This window comes from Cyprinus carpio, chromosome B5, assembly GCF_018340385.1.
Source record: "Cyprinus carpio isolate SPL01 chromosome B5, ASM1834038v1, whole genome shotgun sequence".
NCBI lineage: Eukaryota > Metazoa > Chordata > Actinopteri > Cypriniformes > Cyprinidae > Cyprinus > Cyprinus carpio.
This window is the reverse complement of record NC_056601.1, coordinates 15,957,383-15,975,406: the sequence shown is the minus strand read 5'-3', so window position 1 is coordinate 15,975,406 and position 18,024 is coordinate 15,957,383. Positions and strand designations below refer to the sequence as shown.

General features: G+C 36.4%; 1 protein-coding gene across 1 annotated transcript in view; it reads right to left on the bottom strand.

Annotated features, from left to right (window-relative positions):
• vcana (versican a) overlaps positions 1-15,643 on the bottom strand; it is a 34,178-nt gene extending 18,535 nt beyond the window's left edge. The window contains exons 1-8 of the mRNA XM_042723400.1: positions 15,433-15,643; positions 13,831-13,902; positions 12,779-13,150; positions 11,828-12,000; positions 11,463-11,592; positions 8,959-9,252; positions 4,753-5,490; positions 982-1,083 (exon numbers count right to left, since the gene is read on the bottom strand). Coding sequence (XP_042579334.1) covers positions 982-1,083; positions 4,753-5,490; positions 8,959-9,252; positions 11,463-11,592; positions 11,828-12,000; positions 12,779-13,150; positions 13,831-13,894 — 1,873 coding nt within the window. The 5' untranslated portion in view covers positions 13,895-13,902; positions 15,433-15,643. The remainder of the gene's footprint in view (positions 1-981; positions 1,084-4,752; positions 5,491-8,958; positions 9,253-11,462; positions 11,593-11,827; positions 12,001-12,778; positions 13,151-13,830; positions 13,903-15,432) is intronic.
• Between the last annotated feature and the right edge of the window lie 2,381 nt (positions 15,644-18,024).

Below are 18,024 nucleotides of genomic sequence, written 5' to 3'. Positions count from 1 at the left end.
TTTCTTTGGTTTTGCTGAGTTCTTTGTCTGATTTGGTTGTGCTGTGCAATGAAGAACTTGTTGTTGTAAATTCTTTGCTAAACATGTCAGATGTCTCATCTCCTGAAGCTTCAGACTCTGTTGATGGCATAACTGAAGCAAAACCTGAAAGTGACAGTTCATCTTTTACTGTTGTCATCTCTAAGGTCAATGTGGCACTGCTTTCAGATAATTTCTGATAATGTGATGGTGAAAGCTTATGTTTTGCTGTTGTCATTTCTAAATTATTTGTTGATGGCATCATGAATTCTGAAGTTGCCTCTTTCTGCATTTTAACAGTCTCACTTGATGAAGGAGTAAATGTTATGTCCTTTTTTCTTGTTGCTATTGTACTATGTACTTGAGTTGGTAATGTCAAATTAGACTCTTTAGTTGTTTGAATACTCAAGCCTGATTCATCTGTATCCAAATGGTCCATATGTGCAGAAGTAGGCCCTAGGCCAGAAAAAACTGTGTGTGTTGTCGTTTTGAAAGAGTCATCTTTCTGAGTTGTCATTCCCATGACATGTGTTGTATCGACTGTATCTTTGACTCTGTCCTCTGTTATTGAGCTAGTACTGTGCACTGAAGAAGATATATATGACTTGGTAGTGTCATTATGATCTAAACGAATATCTGTTGAACTAATTGGGAGTACTGGTTTTACAGAAGGATGTTTTTCAGTGGTGGAGATTAAAATGCTTGGCATGATAGTTCCTTCAGATATGAGTGTTTCCTCTTCGCTAATTGCTATGGGAGGTGATGGCGGAGTGGACTCTACTACTATTCCTCCTGGGCCAAAATCAATGTCTGGATTAAGGGTTGTGGAATATAATGGGGACAGTATTGATGATTCTGAAACCAGTGATTCATGTGGTGTTCTGCCAGCTTCCACTAATGAACTATCAAATTTAAATGTTGTTTCTTCTTGTTCACTTAAGTTTTGTATTCCAAGAGAATCACTTCCAAACGTATCTCCTCTAACAACTTCTGCCACATCTTTAGGCTGAAGTGTCACCTCAAACTTGCCATTTATGTAGCTGACTGTTGGGGTCATGGCTAGATCTGTAATTGCTAGAGAGTTCTAGAAATCAACAGGAAGAAGATCATCAGGTATCTCAGGGATGACTACCAATTGGGGAGTGTGAGAATGTGACTCTTCAAAAGGCATCAGACTTTGATTAACTGTTAAAAAATGGAAAAACAAAAGCTAATAAATTGAATTCATTGCCCCTTTTCTGTCTGGATACACTTGTAGCAGGTTTCTCCAAAATTCAGAAATGAAGAATCGTATTTCTATCAATTCATGAATATCAGCTGAATTGTCAAATTTAGTTAAATTAAAGTTTAAGTTTAACTGACATTCAACAGAGGTAATTTATTATCTTCAATCATAAACATTTTTCAAACATAAATGTTTTTATCTTTCAACCAAGGCTTTGTTGAACCAACATTCAGTTCTAGTTATACAGACATATGCATTTCTTTGAATTTCAGTTCATTTCAGTTCTACTTCATTACATTTAAACATGAATTGCAACTCAGTATCTTATTTAAAACTTAGCTTCAAATTCAGTTAAAATTCAGAAACTGAATAAGAATTTCAAAGACATTCTCAGTTAATTTCTCAATGGTGCACAACCCTGAATTACAGTGGAACAGTGACCAAATCAGACCCTTGAATATTTCACAAAAATGTGATAAAATTACAAAAGTTCAAACATATGCACATTACTGGGCTCATACGATTAAAAATTAGATATTGTATTTTTTTTTTTCTATATTAAAAGCCTTGTCAATGTAGACAAAAAGAATTGGCAAATGTTTTATAGTAAACTACCTCAGTTTTATGCTGAATTATTACAACCAACAACAACACAACTGGCCTTTCACTGCACACATATTTACAGACCTCACAACAACTGATCCTCTCCACTAAATGTTCTTGTTGTGACTGTGTCATCAGAGTCAAGAAAAGACAGACATCTGGTTTCTTCATGGCCGGCTGCCACAAACTAAAGCACTTCATATCCATCAGATGTACCATTTTATCTTAAAGCAACATTAATCACATCAAGTAAACATCCCACACAGCTACTGATATGTGTTTCAAGGTCAGATGAAGACCAATGTTTCTGAACTTGTCCAGATTAGTAGCTAATGTTGGGAACACCTGCAGGGACAAAGGTTAATGTCTGCAGACACCTGGTTAAGCCAACGGAAGTCTGGACAGACAGAGCAAAAAAAAAAAAAAACTTAAAAAAACTCATCCTCTCGTTCTCATTCCTTTGCCTATAGTCCAACTTTCAGACACAGGGGAATGGCCAAACCCAAAGTTCCCAGAGATAATTTTTTGTATCTGGTAAAAACAAGTTGGAGCGGGCTCAAAATGGAGAGCAGTGCAGAGGGCTGACGGCAGGCACAAATGTGCTTTTGTACCTAAATCATTACCTCACTGGCCTAAGCAACCTGGGTAATGTCCTGAACTCATTAGTTTAATCTTTGTGTCACAATGTTTTGACATGAAATACATAATATTTCATTTTTATATCTTAGCTTTCCTTTGGTCTTACACTTATTTCTTACAACCAACTAAGTAGGCCAAAATAACAATTGCAAAACTCGCATTCTCTACACTACCACTTTCTCAGTCTTTATATGCAGAGGAGACTCTGCTGTGGAGATGACATCAGCCATGTTGTAATGTTCTGATATCAGTGCATTAACAGACCTCTGTGTTTGCACTGGTAATTCGTCCAAAGCTTTATTTTGCCAAGTCTGCCGTCACTGACAAAAATCACTGGGAGAACAGATTTGTTAGGGCATCCCCTAATAAACAACTCTCTAAACAAAATGGATACACATCTGTATTAAAACCATCTCTGCCAGATGCAGTCAAAAAAAAAAAAAAATCATTAACAGATCATTAACAGCTAATGCTGCCCCTGTGGTGTAGTATAGGTAATGATTACTGCTTGGAGCTTCAGAATTACTCAGTAGTGAAGTACTGAACACAATGTGGACCAGTTTGAACCATCAAGAAAGCATCTTTCTTTCTAACAGAATCACATTGTTAGAGAATCAGTTTGCCTGTCACCATTAAAAAGGATTGCTAAAGGCAATACAAAGAAAACAAGGCTAAATCTCTGCAGTATGGTACTGGATATTATCCATCAAAAATTTGACAAGGCTTTCAATACCACTGTAAAATAAACAAATAGGGCAGGTAGTTTTGTTTTCAGGATGTGAAAACATTTTCAGAAACAGTTAGAACACAAAGGTTTTTGAAAGTGCCAAGAAAGTGAAATTCTCAGAGATTGACAGAAATAGGGATTTTGGGTACTGCTAAATACCTTTCTAAGTAATTTAAATGTATAGAAACATTATTTTCAGTAACCGGGACAGAACTGTTAAGGGCTGTTCACACCTAGAATGAAAATTATAACAATAACTACAACAACAAAGCATTTTAATTCTGTGGGAAGTCCACACAACACAAAGAAGCAACATCATTGGAATATACTTCCATCCTTATTTTTTTTTCCAAATCATGGATGACTAAAAGATGGACAACCAATCTACCTGACTTCAAAGAGCTTGAGCATTTAAAGTGGCACCCAACATAACAACAGTATAATAAACAGAATGCTATTGTCCAGTGACGCTGACACTAATAAAGTTATTTTCATCTTTAAATAGGTTTTGCTTTGTATGAACAGACCTTTAGCAGTTTTGCAGCATTTTAATAACAATTACTGTATAGTGGTAAAAGATGACCATTATTTGTTCTGGGTTGAGAAAAAAAAATACACCATAATAATTTATGAAAAATTTATTTAGCATAAATGAATTTACCAGCTTGAAATCTCTGAACAAAAGGTTATCCAATCAGAACCTTTGTTAGTTATCTTAATATATATATATATATATAATATATATATATATATATATATATATATATATATATATATATATATATATATATATATATATATATATATATATATATATATATATATATATATATATATATATATATATATATATATATATATAGTTATCTTATATATATTAGTTATCTTATATATATCTTATATATATAAACACTTCAAATCATCATTATATATTGAATGTTACTGATAACGAATGAAAACCACAGAGGGTGAGAACATATACTATTCCTTTCATGTTACATGTTCATATTTACATAGAAAAGCAGAGAAATCATACCTGATGAGTGATCAGAATCAGTGGTGGTGTCCGTGGCCTCTGTTAGTGTCTCCCTGGGTGCCTCTGAATGGTCTGAAGTAGCTTCTTCATGTGATGTTTCATGGTCAGTAAGTGAAGGTGTCGTTATCAATGCTCCTGCAGCAACTCTGGCTGAACTAGGTATAGTCAAACCCGGTGACTTTGTAACATGGTCAGTCTTTTGAACAGTTTCGCTTTCTGAATAGCTGGTGAATGTCTGAGATGCATTTTGTTCTGATTGGGAGGTTCCTGAAGTTCCTGCAGATTCTCCAGTTATTGAGCTTTGCATAAAAATAGTGGGTGTAACTGTAGAATCAGCGATGGTAACACCACTGGAGGTCTCTGAAGGTTCAGGATCTGGGCTGGTGGATCTCTGTGTAGACAGAGGTGGAGGGCTCGCCATAACAACACCAACCCCAGTTTCATCTTCATACTCAGAAAACTTAGCACTGTAAAGAAAGTTGGCTTATGTTGAAAGTTTGAATGTTTTCTGTGTAGAAGTGTGTAATTCACCTTTACCAGCACTGGTCTCGCTAGCTGTGTGAGTCATAATCTGTGCTGGTAATTTTGTGATTGACTCACTAAGTGAGGACGATTCAGTTTTGTGTCCAGATTCTTCAGTGTTTACTAATGTCGGTACAGTGGCCTCTGATTCTAAATCGCTGTCTGTTGTAACCCCAACTAGGATAGATTCCTCTGTTTTGCCGACTGCGAACATTGGTTTTGTGCTTAGAGAATCTGAGAGTAAAATGTCAGGTAGAACAGTGTTCACTTTAATGATGCTCTTGTCCTCTATCTCCTCCACTGGTTCCTCTGAGGCTGTGGGAACTGCAGTAGTAAGTTCTCCACTGATCACATCTCCACGAACATTTGCTTCATCACCAGTCTTCTCAGTGTCAAAATCACTAAAATCAAAATCTGGAAGTTTTGTTGTGAGAAAGCCTTCATCAGATTCCGCAAAAGGTGTGATGGCAGATTCTAGTCTGTCAGGGTCGTGGCTTGTCTTTGGTGGTGCCATGCTTGTAGAAAACATAGAAGGGGCATCTGTTGGAGAAAGGACATCATCAGAGGTGGCCTGTGACGAATGAGAGGGACTGGTCTCAGGAGAGAGAGTCTGGCCTGTGGTGGTCTCTGTGCTGAAGAATGCAGTTGTGGGCTCCATAGTGATACCACTCTGAACTGTGACATCCACCCAGGAGGACTGGTTGAATAAAAGCTTAGAACCTAGAGTAAAAAAAAATTATTAATTAATAAAAATCACAGTATTTACAGAATATTTTGTATTATAGACAAAAGAGTGCATTTAATCCATACTGATATATAGAACAGAATTATTAATAAGTAATCAGATTGCAACTACTTGTTTACAGAAACATAAAAAGCACTATAACTATAAGCAAACCTATTAAAGTAACTATTAGTTTAGTTAAAAGGAAAAAGAAAAAAAAACATTATATCCTATAATTTTATGCAAATTATATATTTAAATAATACATGTAAATCCAAAAAAAATGTTTGTTAAATATAAATGTACAGTACTGTTCAAAACTTTAGGGTAGGTCAGTTATTTTAAATTGCAATAATATTGCACAATATTCCTGTTTTTACTGTATTTCTGATCAAATGAATACAGCCTTGGTGAGAATAAGACACTTATGTCAAAAAGATTAAAAAGTTTTATCCCCAAATGTTTGAACAGTGGTGTGGATAAAATAAATTACTTTATTTAAGAATAATAGTAATATTAAAATATTATGACATTTTCTTTTCTGTCACATGGTTGTCTTGGTTTGATATCCAGAATTAAATTGACAAATTTGGACAAATACTTTTTGAGGCCACTGTATCTAAAAAAAATAATAAGAATAAGAATAAGAATAAGAATTAAAAAAAAAAAAAACACCATGATCTCTAAATAAATCTCTGTTATGGGATCTTTCAATTTTCACACAAGCTTCCAACTGTCATTACATATCTTGGGACATTATGCTTGATTGTATGATTATTATAATGAAATTATTATATAACATCATCCCAGTATTGCTGAAACAAGACAATGATTTAATCATACCGTTCTCAGAGTCCAATAGAGGCCTATATTTCTAACAAATGTTGAAACATACCTAGGTGATAAAGTTTTTCAAATTGTTGCAATCTGAAAGTGATTTTCACTTTAACTCCATATAAGGAAAATAAGGGCATGGTCATTTTTACACAACTTTGTAGGTACAGGCAGTTCTTTGAGCATTAGATTGTATGTAGTGCTTGATTTTAAACATGTAAAGGTTGGTGTGAATAGCACATCAGATTAACTCAGATTAACTTGGCTTTAAACTATTTAGTGGATTTCTTATAAAGGTGCTGTATGTAAGATTTTGACTCAGCTAAAGCATAAAAATACCATCATATGTTTGCAAATATTTAAGAAACATACTAAGTTAACATACTTGTTTATCTGAAAAACAATGTGAGTTCCTGCCCGGAATGTCTATAGTTGCTTTGGTTTGTGAAACCCGCCCACTGGCAGTTTGCCCAATTGTATTTCGGCATCCCGGTTTGCCAGTTGGCAGAAAACAAAGCGTATTTAATTTCATTCATTGTCAAGTGTGCTCATTCCTGTTTGTGTCGTCAATCTGGCAACCTCTGTCTCCCCTCTCCAATATTTTGAATTTGGATTGCAATACCTAGTTCAACCACTCAGTGTCAATCCTACATACAGCACCTTTAACTGAATGGTGTCAGACTTGTTCAACAACCTAACAATTGTTTTGCAAATTGAATTTCATTTACCCAAACAGCTTGCATGCTCTAAATGGCTTTTAAAAACCATGTTCACCAAAAAAACCTTCATTTTCAAATGTAACAGGCCAACTGCCAAGGCTCCAGCTGTTCTCCATTATCTACATGCTCTCTCTATTCAGTCTGATGTCACAGCCATGAGGTACTTTTTCCTTTAAGGAAAATGTCCATCATCCATGTGATGCATTGTCTGATGGTTTGTGGGATGTTATCATGTACCTTCCTTTTTATGCAGCTCTGTCACTTTCACAAACATTTGATGTTTTGTGGGGTGTTATGATGTTGTGTAAAAAAATCATAGCGTAAGAGAAGACAATTCAACATACTCAATGCCACTTGGACCAGAGAGGCTTGACGGAGTTGAAACAGACCAAACAAACAACAGGGTCATAGTGTTGAGGTTTAGGGTTAGGTCCATTACTTATCACAGCAGTCTCTGGCTGTCATTCTGGGTGAGTGCCCTGCCTAGCATGGGGTAGGTCGTCTAAATTAGCCTCAGTTGAAAAGAACCCACCCCCCACCCCCCATGTCCCCATGTCTGTTCAGATAAGCACTGGTGCAAATGACAGGAAGGATAGAGAGTCTGACAGTGCGAAAAGGCAGAAAAAGTAATAGGTAACAACTAAATCGTTTTTAATCTTTGTTGATGTCTTTAGGCCTGTGATGTGCTCCTAAGTTATGAAAAAGGTATGTTACACAACAAAAGACTTATAAAGAAACATAAAGGAAAGAAGGCAAAAAAAAGGATTCATTCATTATAATTCAGATAAAATGATTGGGAGGAAGAAATAATTATTATTATTGTGGTTATTGGTAGGGAATTATTTCTTTTCTGTTAAAATACATCAATCATATATGCATTAAGTAGACCTCCCTGAAAAATGCACTTAGCTAATATTATAATGAAAATTAAAACACTACAAACTAAAATCAGGCATTGAGATGCTAAAAGTGAAATTAGGAGTAACAACATTGTAATGTACAATAATAAAATTGGATTTTAATTTTAGATTTAAACAGTGTTATTAAATAATTTGTGTTTTCAAATATTAATTCTAGGTGAGCTTTAGATAATAGCAAGAGTAATCAGAATGAAATGTAAAATGTGAAATTAGCACAATTAAATATCCAATATTGGCTGCTAAATATATATATATTTTTTTAATCCTTAATTTCAGCCGTTACCATTATGATATCAATAAGCAGTATGCACAGTATGCATCCCTAGCTGATATGCCTATTACCAGTATCTGCTCAAAGGTGTTACCAAAATGCCCATAGACATAAACGTGTTTTAAAGGTACTTTGAAATATCTCAAAGCTGTTTATCTTTTGAGACTGGTCCCCCTGGTTGCATAATATTGTTCTTATGAGGTCATCAAAGCTGATGGGAACATCAAGTCTTTCTGAAGTCTGAGTACCTACAACACCACAAGGCAAAGTTTGACAAGCATCTGTCATTTTAGCCACAGAAGTACTACAGTGGCAAAACGGACCTCTGGATGTTTAAACCCTCCTGTTAACCAAGCCCAGTTTGGTTGCCTTAGAAACCAGCGGCAACCCAGAATGCAGCAGAGTGAGGTCAGTGAATCAGTGGAGAATGAGCAACTATCATGTAAACTTTTCCATACCAGGCGTCTCAACTTAAAAGAACCTCAATTAACAAAAAGTGGTTCACTTTACCTAATATTCTGCTTTGATTTACTGCCCTTAAGAGGCATTCACAGTAAGTCTGGAGCTCATGTTTATGTGTTTTATGGGGTGAGGGCTCCATAATACGCATACTAAGAGAAGTGACGTCAAAACAGCTGGTAAAGTGGCTGTTCTCGCAACCATTCAGGAGTTCATTTACTACACCATAAATAATTAATGAGTTTAGTGTAAAGTTTTTACCTTTGAAACAGTATGCTCCTAGCCTCATATTGGGATCTGGGAAGCCTGTTTGGTTTCGGTAGCGGTACATGGTGCGGACACCCAGCAGACCACCACCGCACTGACTTCTGGGTATGGAGACAGGGTGGCGAGCACTGCCATCAGACAGCCATCCATAATCACAGCGGTCCAGGCCCTGTCTCCAGGCAGCGTGGAGTTGACCAGGTGAGGCCAACTCTGCATTCATGCTTTCACACTCAGCCTTGGCCTCATCAAAGGTCATCTTACGTGGTGTGGGCGCAAAGAAAACATTACCTGAAGTAAAAAGAAAAAAAAAACACACACAAGAAACAGTTTGTGTTATATTATATCTGAAATTAGCTGCATTTTGAGTTAGTCATAAAAACAGCATGCATGTTAAGAGTATAATCATAATCATTAAAGTCTTGCTAACAAGTATTTTCAAAGCACCAGTCAATGAATCAAAACCCTCATATTGGCTCTGAGTGAAGGAGGAATACCCTAATAATATGACAAATGCAAATTTATTAAACAGTTTTCAGAAAATAAAGAATTGTTTTCCATTAGCAAACGCTGTGGTGAATCAAATGAAAATAAAAATGAGGGGGGTTTGTTTTCGCCCAGTCTTGGGTGTTGCTGTCAAAAGCTAGAACTGAGGTTTTTATGATGTCTATGTAATTTACAGCTGAACAGTAAAGACATACCCAGATCTTCTTTCGAGAGTAAGTGTGGCATATTAAAAACCACAATGTACAGAACAACAGGGTGTTAATTTCATGAATCCATTTTGCATTTGTTTCTGATGTTAGTTGTTTTTCATGCTTTTGTCACTTCACTGAGCTGGACTTAGCATATATTAAGAATACCAAGTATCCTGACATGATATGAGAAAAATTTTTTTTTTTTTTTTTTTTTTTTTGTGATTCTTGTTATTTTGGGGTCATCTTGGGATTTGTAAAGGCAAACTGAATCCAAAATTTTCACATGCGTTTTTCCTTTTTTTTCATATTCATCATCCTTTCCTATCAAAATGCTTGGTTTGAATGTGGAAATGCAGAAAATTGAAATTGATCCCAATTTGTTATGACGGATGAAAGTTTCGAAGGCAGTGGGTAAACGTGACTCAGTGTGCAAAGACCTTTTAGTTGAACGCTGATATTTTTGTAATTATTATTTTTTTATATGTGCTTTTGGTTTGTTAAGTTGAGTTTTACTGTTTTCGAATCCATTCAGCCAATCTCCGGGTCTGGTGGTAGCACTTTTAGCTGCAGCTTAGCATAGATCATTGAATCTGATTAAACCGTTGGCATCTCACTCAAAATTGACCAAAGAGTTTCGATATTTTTCCTATTTAAAACTTGACTCTTCTGTAGTTACATCGTGTACTAAGACCAACGAAAAATGAAAAGTTTCAATTTTGTAAGCCGATATGGCTAGGAACTATAATACTCTCATTACGGCGTAATAATCAAGGCGCAAAGATATAACTTCCAACATGACCCACTACGTTTGTGTAGTTGCAGAGTTGCTGGGGACTATTTTCAGGTGCTGCATAATATCATTGTGCCTGCTGCACCCATGGTACAGCACCAAAGTTCCTTGATTATTATGCCGGAATGAGAGTTTAGTTTCTAGTTTTAGGATTTTGGGGTGCATTCCCTTCACAAACAAACGTAATCTACTGCGTCTTCAGTGGATCAGATGTCGGGAGTAAATGATGACTGCTATGTTCATTATTACATCCAACAACAAAACACTTCAATCGCTTAGAAGTCATTCTTTTCTACATCTGCTCCGGCGGTGAAACAATGACAAAAACTGATGACAGCTCACTCAGGGCGGGTCTAAGGTAAGACACCAGTCCAGTCTATGCTGAAACACTTCTGTCAATCAACTATCGTGGGAGGGGCCTGGGTATGTGTGATGTCACACAGACAAGAATCTGAGAACGGCTTGATTTGAGAAAGGGGTAATGATTTTAGCAGATTAAAAAAAACAAAAAAAAACATGTAAAAGTACATTTTGCATCCAATGACATCTTTAAGAAATAAAATTCTCTGCAATCAATATTTTCTCATCATTATTAGTAACTGAAAATGCTACTTTAAATACAAGTGTCACTTTTGTGATTTTTGTCATGTTCTGATTAGCCAATGTACGTACATCAAAACAAGTTTTTAAAGTTCACATTGAAATTGGAATTAAAAAAGAAGCAAAAAAAAAGCTTGAACTTGTCTTTTGTGTCAGCTAAAACATTGAAAGCTTCCACTTCAATGTGTAATACCACAGATGTTTACTGCCAAATGGTTGATACTTATTTTTGGTCATAAACGCAGTTTAAAACCACATTAAATTTGTCTGGATAGAGCAAATATAAAATATAAACTACTGCTTTTTCACATTACCACTGAACTGCTGGCCATGTCAACGTGTTTTTTTGTTGTTGTTGTTTGTTTTTTAATGAGTGAAATTGTAAGAAATAACAAGAATAGTAAAATCCGTACCCTCAATCTTATCCACATAGCAGTACACGTCGAAGGTCTCTGTGGGCTTGCGTTTGCCATATGACCTGACACCAGGTTTTCCAGGCAGATTTCCAAAGCAGCCGGGCCTTGGTCTAGTGATTGGATATCTACAGATAGAAACAATCCACACAGAGAAAAAAGTTTTTCATGACTAAAAAAGTAGTTCAAGTTGTACAGCCTTTGCAATTTCCTTTTTATATCAACATGTTGACATATTGTCTAAAACTTATTACTGAGTTTGCCAGTAGAGGAAATAGAAGTACAGACTGTTTGTGTGTGTGTGTGTGTGTGTGTGTGTGTGTGTGTGTGTGTGTGTGTGTGTGGAAATAGAAGTACAGACTGTTCACTGTTTGATCTGCTATCCAACCAGCATCACACTGATCAAATCCATCCTCATGTGCAGCTCTCAGCTGCTCTGCTGTAGCAATGGTGGCTCCAACGTTGCTGCAGGTCTGCACAGCTTGTGCATAGTTCATAATGTATCTGCTGACCTTTGACCTGTAGTGAAACACCACGCCTGTTCAAAAGAAGAAATAAAACAAACAAAAATGAACATGTCGTAACAAAGTCCATTCCATCCATTAACATTTTCATTAAATGGGGACATATTGTATTACTATCATTGTTGTCAGTGGCCACAATAAATATGAAGCTTAATAGAAACTGCTTTATTTTTTGTAAGTTGCTTATAAACAAATTAATAAAGCAAGCAGTGTTGGGACATTCGTTTGAATGAGGGGACATTCCATCCACCCCATAACTGTCACTTTGAAACAAGTTCAAATTAAATGAGTAATGGAATCTAATTAAAATGGCAGTGTGTCTTTGCTGAGAGCAGGGTGGTGCTGCAATTCTAGAGCCAAAGCAGTTCAGGGTTGACCCATCCCATCCTTTCACATGGCCTAAGCATAAATCAGCCTTATACAAGCTGTGTCCCGGCTTCAGAGTATATACAAGCAGAGGGAAAACATTAAGAGAGGCAAAGTTTATTGGAGTGTATTTGACTTTTTACACTGTAACTGTAATCTGGGAGAGTCCAAAACAACCTTAAAATCCCTCAACAATTTAGATAATCTGTGTTTGTGGGTTTTCTCCCATAAACAGTTCCATTTAACAGATTGAACTTTCAAATTTATCTATAATTTACTTGGGTTATTACTTTCATTGATCAATTAGCTTTAAGGAATTTACCATATTGGCAGCATATGTGCTTCAGATACAACAATGGTGTCTCTAAAAAGACAAGACAAATTTGAAAGAATAGGAGACTGATAATGTGTTTAAATAAATCTCACCCTCAACATTCAAATTGACTGTGTCTTGTGTGTCTTCAATCCCAAACATCACTTCACAGCGGTATGTTCCTGCATCACTGGCCCGAAGCTTCACCACAGTCAGAGAAGCATCCCCAATGTCTTCTGGATGACTTTGCACAGATACACGGCTTCTGTACCCTGAACCGATCTTAATGACGCCGTTTTGGGTGACAAGAACAGTCGACTCAACACCCCCCTCAATTTTGGTCCATTTGATGCGAAGGTAATCTGTTCCTGAGGCATTTCTGTTTCTAGGTCCAACAGTGGGGATGATGGAGAAGTAACACGGAAGGGTCACTTTCCCAGACAACGAGCCGCTGACAGGACGCATCATCAATAACGTGCTAGAAACTGAGAGAACGAAAGGCATGAGACATTATACACACAGCTGCATCCACCGCAAAGCACAGGAAATTATGCCTTACTGTGTTTATGATAATTGAGCTGAGAATTATTTTACTGCCTCTGTGAAGCCTACAGGTGAGCAAACCAGAAACTACTTTCTTGTAGAAGATAACCTTGAAGTGGGGATGCTGAAAGGATCATAACTGACAGAAAATCACCATATACTCAGACCAACAATGTGAGAAATGCTTTGGACAGGTGGGATTACCCCTCAGGGTAGCACACCACCGTGTGAGAGCATGGCCTCTCAGAGTGATGAAGTCAAGCCATCTGTTTGCACCAGACTACAAGAAGATCCTAATTAAAAGGTATAGGTGCCTGGAAGTAAACCATTAGAGGCAGCTGGGGGACAACAGTTTGTGGGAATGTGAGATTCAGGCCTTCTTCATTACAGTTTGATCGGTTTAGAAGAAGCAATGAAGTTAATTTTACAAATAAGTTGATTTTTGTTGTATGAAATGAAATCAGAAAAAGAGCACGGAAGAGAAAAACATGTATATATAACCCCAGTCTTAGATTAACGAATCAAATTTACACCCTTACATTCAGAAACTATCGAACATGTAGAGATGTATTACCAGACAACACTTTAATATAGATGCTGTTAAAATAAGTAAAAAGCTTACCTGGTTCAGTCGTTGTCTGGTATATGCAGATTAACCACAATATGTGTTTTATATTTAGCAACATCTTCCTGTCTAGGAGGTGAAAAGAAGAATCATTGAATTATTGATTTGACAAGTCACTTAAATCTTTCCGGATACGGAGATGAATCACATTTGCTAGCTATTAAGACTCAGGTATGCTGAAAGGCTTTAATCATCTGACTGAGGCGATGTGGTGGTCATACAAAGTGTTTCCTCTCAGAGGGTGGGAGGCGAATTGAGTATTCAATTGCTATAATCCCCTGCGGGGGGTGAGGTACAAACTTTTGCCACCGCCACACTACAAAGTGGGGCTCACGAGACTACCCACTTACCATTGCGGGGGTTGAAGGTGATGTTTTTGTAGGCTAACCTTAATTATGTGCGGTTTTTCGCTACTGTGGCAGGTAAAAGTACGTGACGCACGTACTGTACGTGGAAATTAAGATTTCTTTGTTTCTTTCTTCGTATTATTTCATGCAGTTGTACGTTTTCCATTTTTTAATTCCATGCCTCATACAGAATGAAAAAGTCAGCTCCTTAAACGTGTTATGTTAAGTTTAATTAAATGTCGCCTCAAAACGTTTAAGGAAAAATCAAAGTGGTGAAAACTTGCAGTGATGAGATCATCAAACTTTCGACCACTACTGAAATTTCATAAAAACGGATACGGAATGACAGAAATCATTGTGACTGCGAACACTGCAGCAATCGATCTATCTTTCTATCTATCTATCTATCTATCTATCTATCTATCTATCTTCATTAATAAATTGATAAAAGAACGGACGTGGCTACGTGGTGTCAAAATAATCAATTACTAGGCTAAACTGTATCTACTTAGACACGTTTCCAAAGAATCTGACACATTCATGCATTAAAATTCGTATTATCTTCCAAGAAGTCGTCTGAGATCTCACATCATCACTTTTCATTCACGCACGCTCTACAAATGTCCAATGTCAAAATGCGCACTCTAATATTTCTCTCCTGTACTTCTATTCTATCGTCACTCTGTAATATTTAGATTCACCAGGCTACAGTTCATGTATAACAGTCAATTATTATCTGTGAATAGATATATAGAACTGTCTTGACCTAGATGCCCTAAACGTAGCTGGAACCTATTATAAGTAACGCCCAATGATGCAAATCCAGCATCAGAGCTGTGAATGATTGTTAACGAGTCTTTGGCACTGCTTTATCAGTTCACTGGTTCACTTTGGATATTTCTACTTCTGTATTGAATGAGGTCATGGGAACTTTTAATATTTCCATGTGACTCAGGTTAAAATATTGCTGAGTATTTTTTAGGCTACTCCATAGGCTATTGTAAAAATACTATAAAATAATAACAGGACAACAGAAAATAAATTATGATGATAATAATACGACGAAGGCTGAAAAACATTTGTTAAAAAACACATCTTGTATTTTAAAAAATATTTTCTGATTTATTTTAATGCAATCATATTATGACATTATGCATTCGTACAAATTGCAATTAATCACTGAATCACTTTGACTGACGACAATGTCATAACATACAAAGAACAATACAAAATAATGAATTAAATACTGTACCTTTCCTGAAAGTTATAATTCCAAACGAAAATAAATGTTACTTAATCCCAGTTCAAAATGAGTCCACATGAAACCTTCATACGTGTCCTTATATCGGGGGAAAAGGGTGTTCTCCTTCTCCTCAATTTGATCAGTCTCCCTGGACCATATGTTGCTTGCTGTGGTCCGGACACAAAATGTGAACGCTAACAGCGAATTCAAATCCATTTACACCCTTAATAATTTCGTCAGGCATTTAGAGGAGGGGCTCACTGCCCACCCGAGAAAGTGAGTGGACACCAACTTGCAGTCGCAGCGCTAGGGCGGGGCTTGACGGGGCTATAGCCCCCCCACCCCAAGGATTTCCTAATGATGTTCCTGTTTTTTGGTGTCACTTTTATTAATATTAAAAAAAAATAAACATTAGCAACCTAAAAAAAAAAAAAAAAAAAAAAAGAAAACGAAAAAAGAAAAAAGAAAGAAAAAACGTGTGTGTGGTGGGGGGGGGGGGGGGGGGGGGGGGGGGGGGGGGTCGCAAAACATGGACTTTGGTGTGCATATGATACGCATGTGTTTGGCGTGCATGTAAAATTTGTTGGGGTGCATATGATATGAAGGCTTCGTATATATATGATAAGCATCTACCCCACAATCCTAAACCTACCCATCACGTAGCATATGCATGCCAGGGTCCATTTTTGCGACAAAACTGGACGTGTGCTTTTAAATATACATTGTTCTATTATGGATTGGCTTTGCACTCGCTCAGATATTACGTGTACGCTCAAACGTTGTCCTAGCATCAAGGAAAACCAGAGGATCTTTTTTTTTTTTATTTATTATTTAATTCAGGTGAAGAATAGGCTTCTCTCTCAAAATGGAAGCAAGCTAATTATAATCAGCCTTCTCTGGTTATTTATTTTATTAATACTTAAGTGCTTTAATTGTAAATATTTATTTATTACATTAGCCTATTTTATTTAGTGCATTTGTATTTTGTTGTTTTTGTATATAGTTATATAATAAAATGGTATCAAAAAGGTTCCAGAAATAAATACTGAGGGTGCTTCTGAAATGAGTTAGGGTGCGCTAGTCTTAATGCACATTTTCACATATTTTGTCCCGTCTATTGGTAACACCATGTCAAACACTGCTACTTCGAGATAGAATCCCGTATAAATATGAAGATGCTATTCCCGAAACTCTGCAACGTGTTTATGGCTGAAAAACAAGTTCTACCTTTTAAAAGAATATGCTTAGAAAGCTCGCAAAGAGCGCTTATAATTACCACTAAAAAGCTGTCACTGTTTGTCAATGAATCTCACACTGCGCAGTTAATACATTATATATGATTAACATCATGTCAACTCTTCATGTTAACTCTGCCAACCCCAACCAAATCAACTGGCGGGTGTTTCAGCTTGTAACGCGTTGATATTCCCGTAAATATTTCAGCGTGAAAGTCGCTCGGCCCGGGATCAGATGACGGAATGTATCATTTGCATGTGGTTTTGAGTCTTACAATTTTTTACTGTGAGACCGCTTTCTGTTAGCTCACACTCAAAGCAACACAACTTAATGATGTAGTTGCGCGCTCACAGAGGCTGCTGTATGTGCGCAATAGCTACATTTAAGTTGTGTTGCGCCTTATTGCGCGTATACGGCCAAATACAAACAAAATTATGTATTCACATAAACAGTCGATTTATACCAAACATTGTCGGTTATAGGCTATTAAGTAAACGTAAACAGCTGAGAAACAAAACATATGTGTAACAGTTAGATCCGTGCATGAGGTCTTATAGAGACAGCAACCTAAATATACCTGCTGCTGTCTGTCACAAATGTTTATTCATACTTTTAAGACTAACGAGTTTTAGTAATTTTTTTTAGTTTATTTAGGTTGCTGTCTCTAGAAGTTAAATAGATTATTCAGTTTCTGTGGTATTTTTGCACCTAAATATTACTGTTATACCTATATGAAAATCTTAAAGCACAGTTAATTTTAGTTGTATCTTGTTATTGTATTTGTTTGTGCCATCGCTTGTCATTTACCTATTCTTATTTTATTACTGACTTTTTACTTGTCAAACTCCCCCCATAACCACCTGAAGGGGGAACCCCGCACAACTACATAATATATGTATATATTTTGGGCTGGTATGTTTTAAATCTGCGGGTTTTACACTGTAGTTGGGCTGGAGATCATCAATCCAATCTGGCAACACTGGCCACCACTGTGTGGAAATAGTTGTATGAATTGTCGGCACTTTATCTATCGTAAAAAAAAATAAATAAATAAATAAATGTTTACAATTTACCATGTTTTCCTGCCTCTTGGCATTGAGAGTGACTGACACTGATATGTGTAAAAATAAATAACAATAAAATAATGAAAAAAGGGAGAAAAATCCCTACTTTCTCTCTTTTCTATGCATTCATAAATTGTATTAATTTGTAAGTGTCATATTTGGCAGTTGGCATTAGAAGCTATGTTACTAATAACAGTGGCATATGGGAAGTTTAATACCACAGGGGAAAAAAAATTATAATTAGTTTTTTTTAGCACCCCCTCTCTATTCTCTTCTATGCCCCGACTTTCTGAACTGCAAC